Genomic DNA, 5,759 nt, shown 5'->3' on the forward strand with positions numbered 1-5,759 from the left:
TGTTTTTATAATTTCTAAAAGAAATGCATTGAAATGCCATGATACCCAGCTATTTAATTATATTCTCATTTTTTGAAATAAGAACTATCATTGGCCCTAGCCCACAATGTGGGGCATCTCAGCTCTAGAGCAGGTTGTACTTTGGTACAGCTAAATTTCTAAGACTCTAAGAAGGTGGGAGAAGGAGCTATCTGGACAGCATAACCAGTCACAAGCATTTGTGTTAAAAGGATCCCACCTAAGACTGTCCTGTGCTGAAGATGGGAAAGTAGTCAGAAGGGTAAACTGTGTGATTGAGTCTAAGGGTGTCTGCTGTTGATCTAGTTTTAATCCCACTCACCAAACCTGAGAAATCTCTAGGGATCTTGAAAGGTGATAATTGTTCCCAGTGACTAAAAGAAGCATGTCAATTCCAGAACTGGTCCTGACAACCTTGCCTAGAGAGACATAGGCTGCTGAGAAGAAGTTTAGAGGTTTTTTTTTAATGTGTGAACAGTGAGTAGGGTCAAGACGTGCTAAGGAAGATGATTAGCCCCCTTGGGACCATCATACATACACACACACACAACTGTTACAGAAAGAATTGAGAAAGCAGTTACACAGGTTTGGCCTCAATAAAAGACCCCTGAAATTTGTTGCTATCCTTGTACAGTATCCCCAGGGTAGTAAACTTTTAGGTTTGTGTGCACAGGAAATAAACACAAAGCACGTTACCAATGGAGAGATATGAATAACTCAACCCTCTATATTCAATAAGTATATGCTTTGTTTTTTAAAAAAAAGATAAAATGAGGAGGCGGAGCCAAGATGGCGGACTAGGCAGATGCTACCTCGGATCCCTCTTACAATAAAGACACAGAAAAACAAGTGAATCGATCACATACATAGCAATCCACGAACCCTGAACAACAGACACAGATTTAGAGACGGAAAACGAACTAATACGGGGAAGCAGCGATTGTTTCCAGAGCCTGGAGCCAGCGTACCAGTCAGGTACGGCACAAGCACAGAGAGCTGCTCCACCCCTCTGAACTAACCCCGGGAGGGGGACCAGCCGGTTCCACGGGCGGCGTGGGACGCAGCCGGTAGGAGAAGTCCCCGGGAGGCAGTGACTGGTCTTGGAGCAGAAAGAGCAGCGTCCGAGCCGGGGAACCATCCCGCAGGGATTTGGACTGGACGCAGCGGATTTTCTGGAAAAACTAGTTTCCCAGTGATGGCTCGGAGACAACAATCCATATCAAACCACTTAAAGAAGCAGACCATGACAGCTTCTCCAACCCCCCAAACAAAAGAATCAAAATCTTTCCCAAATGAAGATACAATCTTGGAATTATCAGATACAGAATATAAAAAACTAATTTACAGAATGCTTAAAGATATCACAAATGAAATTAGGATAAGTGCAGAAAAAGCCAAGGAACACACTGATAAAACTGTTGAAGAACTCAAAAAGATTATTCAAGAACATAGTGGAAAAATTAATAAGTTGCAAGAATCCATAGAGAGACAACATATAGAAATCCAAAAGATTAACAATAAAATAACAGAATTAGACAACGCACTAGGAAGTCAGAGGAGCAGACTCGAGCAATTAGAATGCAGACTGGGAAATCTGGAGGACCAGGGAATCAACACCAACATAGCTGAAAAAAAATCAGATAAAAGAATTAAAAAAATGAAGAAACCCTAAGAATTATGTGGGACTCTATCAAGAAGGATAACCTGCGGATGATTGGAGTCCCAGAACAGGGAGGGGGGACAGAAAACACAGAGAAAATAGTTGAAGAACTCCTGACACAAAACTTCCCTGACATCATGAAAGACGAAAGGATATCTATCCAAGATGCTCATCGAACCCCATTTAAGATTGATACAAAAAGAAAAACACCAAGACATATTATCATCAAACTCACCAAAACCAACGATAAACAGAAAATTTTAAAAGCAGCCAGGGAGAAAAGAAAGGTTTCCTTCAAGGGAGAATCAATAAGAATATGTTCTGACTACTCAGCAGAAACCATGCAGGCAAGAAGGGAATGGGACGACATATACAGAACACTGAAGGAGAAAAACTGCCAGCCAAGGATCATATATCCAGCAAAACTCTCTCTCAAATATGAAGGCGAAATTAAGATATTTACAGATAAACACAAGTTTAGAGAATTTGCAAAAACCAAACCAAAGCTACAAGAAATACTAAAGGATATTGTTCGGTCAGAGAACCAATAATATCAGATATCAGCACAACACAAGGTCACAAAACAGAACGTCCTGATGTCAACTCAAATAGGGAAATCACAAAAACAAACAAATTAAGATTAACTAAAAAAAAAAAATACACATAACAGGGAATCATGGAAGTCAATAGGTAAAAGATCACAATAATCAAAAAGAGGGACTAAATACAGGAGGCAATGAACTGCCATATGGAGAGTGATACAAGGCGATATAGAACAATACAAGTTAGGTTTTTACTTAGAAAAATAGGGGTAAATAATAAGGTAACCACAAAAAGGTATAACAACTCTATAACTCAAGATAAAAACCAAGAAAAACGTAACGACTCAACTAACATAAAGTCAAGCACTATGAAAATGAGGATCTCACAATTTACTAAGAAAAACGCCTCAGCACAAAAAAGTATGTGGAAAAATGAAATTGTCAACAACACACATAAAAAGGCATCAAAATGACAGCACTAAAAACTTATTTATCTATAATTACCCTGAATGTAAATGGACTAAATGCACCAATAAAGAGACAGAGAGTCACACAATGGAATACTATGCATCGATAAAGAACAGTGACGAATCTGTGAAACATTTCATAACATGGAGGAACCTGGAAGGCATTATGCTGAGCGAAATTAGTCAGAGGTAAAAGGACAAATATTGTATAAGACCACTATTATAAGATCTTGAGAAATAGTAAACCTGAGAAGAACACATACTTTTGTGGTTACGAGGGGGGGAGGGAGGGAGGGTGGGAGAGGGTTTTTTATTGATTAATCAGTAGATAAGAACTGCTTTAGGTGAAGGGAAAGACAACACTCAATACATGGAAGGTCAGCTCAATTGGACTGGATCAAAAGCAAAGAAGTTTCCGGGATAAAATGAATGCTTCAAAGGTCAGCGGAGCAAGGCCGGGGGTCTGGGGAACATGGTTTGCGGGGACTTCTAAGTCAATTGGCAAAATAATTCTATTATGAAATCATTCTGCATCCCACTTTGAAATATGGCGTCTGGGGCCTTAAATGCTAACAAGCGGCCATCTAAGATGCAGCAATTGGTCTCAACCCACCTGGAGCAAAGGAAAATGAAGAACACGAAGGCCAAACGACAACTAAGAGTCCAAGAGACAGAAAGGGCCACGTGAACCAGAGACCTACATCATCCTGAGACCAGAAGAACTAGTTGGTGCCCGGGCACAATCGATGACTGCCCTGACAGGGAGCACAGCAGAGGACCCCTGAGGGAGCAGGAGATCAGTGGGATGCAGACCCCAAATTCTCATAAAAAGACCAAACTTAATGGTCTGACTGAGACTGGAGGAATCCCGGCGGCCATGCTCCCCAGACCTTCTGTTGACACAGGACAGGAACCATCCCCGAGGACAATTCATCAGACATGAAAGGGACTGGTCAGCGGGTGGGAGAGAGACGCTGATGAAGAGTGAGCTAATTATATCAGGTGGACACTTGAGATTGTGTTGGCAACTCTTGTCTGGAGAGGGGATGGGAGGATAGAGAGAGAGGGAAGCCGGCAAAATTGTCAAGAAAGGAGAGACTGAAAGGGCTGACTCAATAGGGGGAGAGCAAGTGGGAGTAGGGAGTGAGATGTATGTAAACTTATATGTGACAGGCTGATCGGATTTGTAAATGTTCACTTGAAGCTTAATAAAAGTTATTAAAAAAAAAAAAGATAAAATGAACCTATTGCAGAGAAATGCATTTAAACATCAGAATACAGGCATGTTCATCGTAAATGAAAAATTTAATTGTGATTTTAGAAATTCTACAGAAAAATTTGCGAAAGAAATATTTCAAGTAGGTGGTTTTAAATAGTAGTAAACACTGAGAATTACACATGTAATAAATGGCATGCTGATGAGTAAATGATATTACTTGCTCTGAGAAAGTGTTTTGTCTTTAAGCTTAAAAAGGGCTCTCTTCACTTCCTTGTTCCTCAGGGTGTACACTACAGGGTTCAGAAGGGGTGTCAGCACAGTGTAGAAAACTGCCACAACCCCATCCACAGCATTCCTGGAGCCTGGCCTCAGATAAATGAAAACACAGGGAACAAAGAAACAGAGGACCACGATGCAGTGGGAGGCACAGGTCTGAAAGGCTCTGTGTCTCCCCTCCGAGGTGCAGATCTTCAGAATGGAACAGACAGTGGACACATAGGACAGCACTATCAGGAGGAAGCAGCCCGAGGCCACTACCCCAACGTTGACGAAGATTACCATCTCGTTGGTGGAGGTATCTGCACAGGCCAGTTTGAGGACAGGCGTTGCATCGCAGAAGGAGTGCTGGATCTGGTTGGGCCCACAGTAGGGCAAACGAAATGTCAATATGGTCTGGATAGCAGAGTGCAGAGAGCCACTGAGCCAAGTGCTGGTGGCCAGGAGGGTACGGGTTTTCTTGCTCATCATGCTGGTGTATCTGAGTGGGTAACTGATGGCCAGGTAGCGATCATAGGACATGACTGTGTAGAGGAAACACTCAGTGCTGCCCAGGAAGTGGAAGGAATAGAGCTGAACCACACAACTGTTGAAGGAGATAGCCCGACCCTCTGGGGAGACAAAGGTCATCAGCATTTTGGGCACAGTGACAGTGGAGAACCACATGTCAATAAAGGACAGGTTGGCCAGGAAGTAGTACATGGGTGTGTGGAGGTAGGAATCCACCCTGACCACCAGCAGGATTAAGAGGTTGCCCACCACAGTGAGTACATAAATCACAAAGAAGATTCCAAAGAGGGTGGTGTCCAGGGCTGGTGGATGGGGAATGCCCATGAGGATGAACGTTGTCACCAGGCTCAAATTTGACATTTCTTTTCACTTTTGATCTCTTTCTCTATGAAAGGGAATATAAAGGTCACACAGCATTTAGCTGAGAACCCAAAACCCTTTCTACACATGGCAACTGCATCAGCCATGTTTGAGAATTCTAAACTGGATTTTACTTTTTGCAAACTTTCTTTGGTAAAGGTAGTGGAATGATTGCAGCAGCATCTCTTTTTCTCCCTTCTTCCTCCTCTTCCTCCTTTCCTCTTCCTTCTTTTTTCTCCTGTTCCTTTTTCTTCCCCTTCTTTCTTCCCACCCTCTTACTTTTCCCTTCTCTATCTATTTCTCTGCCAGACACACATAAACTCACACATACACAAAGAGACATACAGAGATACACGCAACAGAAAGTAGGAGAAAGTCATCGTATTAGTTTTCTACTGAACAATTCAAGTTTAATATCTCACTGTGTCTGTGCATCAGGTCAGCTGGGTCTTTGGTTCAAGACCTCACCAGGTTGAAACCAAGGGGTCAGCTTGGGCTACAAATTCATCAGAGGCTCCAGACCCTCTTCCACGCTTATTTGGGTTCTGGGCAGATTTCAGTTCCTTGGGGTTATGGAACTGAGGTCCCCATTTCCTTGCCAGATGTCAAAAGGCAGGGTCACTCTCAGCTTTTAGAGGTCACTTTCAGGTTCTACTCATGTGGCCATCTACCAACATGCCAAATTACTTCTTCAAAGCCAGCAGGGG

At 42.5% G+C, this 5,759-nt stretch overlaps 1 protein-coding gene across 1 annotated transcript; it reads right to left on the minus strand.

The window, feature by feature from the left end:
• Positions 1-3,829: 3,829 nt before the first annotated feature.
• On the minus strand, positions 3,830-5,383 carry LOC100667246 (olfactory receptor 10G9-like). Its single transcript, XM_003418217.3, has one exon. It carries the CDS (start codon positions 5,050-5,052, stop codon positions 4,120-4,122), a length of 933 nt encoding a protein of 310 aa, XP_003418265.2. The 5' UTR covers positions 5,053-5,383; the 3' UTR covers positions 3,830-4,119.
• Positions 5,384-5,759: the final 376 nt, after the last annotated feature.

This window comes from Loxodonta africana, chromosome 15 (assembly GCF_030014295.1).
Source record: "Loxodonta africana isolate mLoxAfr1 chromosome 15, mLoxAfr1.hap2, whole genome shotgun sequence".
In the NCBI taxonomy this organism is placed as follows: domain Eukaryota; kingdom Metazoa; phylum Chordata; class Mammalia; order Proboscidea; family Elephantidae; genus Loxodonta; species Loxodonta africana.

What these genes read in the sequence shown, in the direction of transcription:
- LOC100667246 (XM_003418217.3), bottom strand. Translation starts at nt 5,052, where the DNA reads ATGTCAAATTTGAGCCTGGTGACAACGTTCATCCTCATGGGCATTCCC.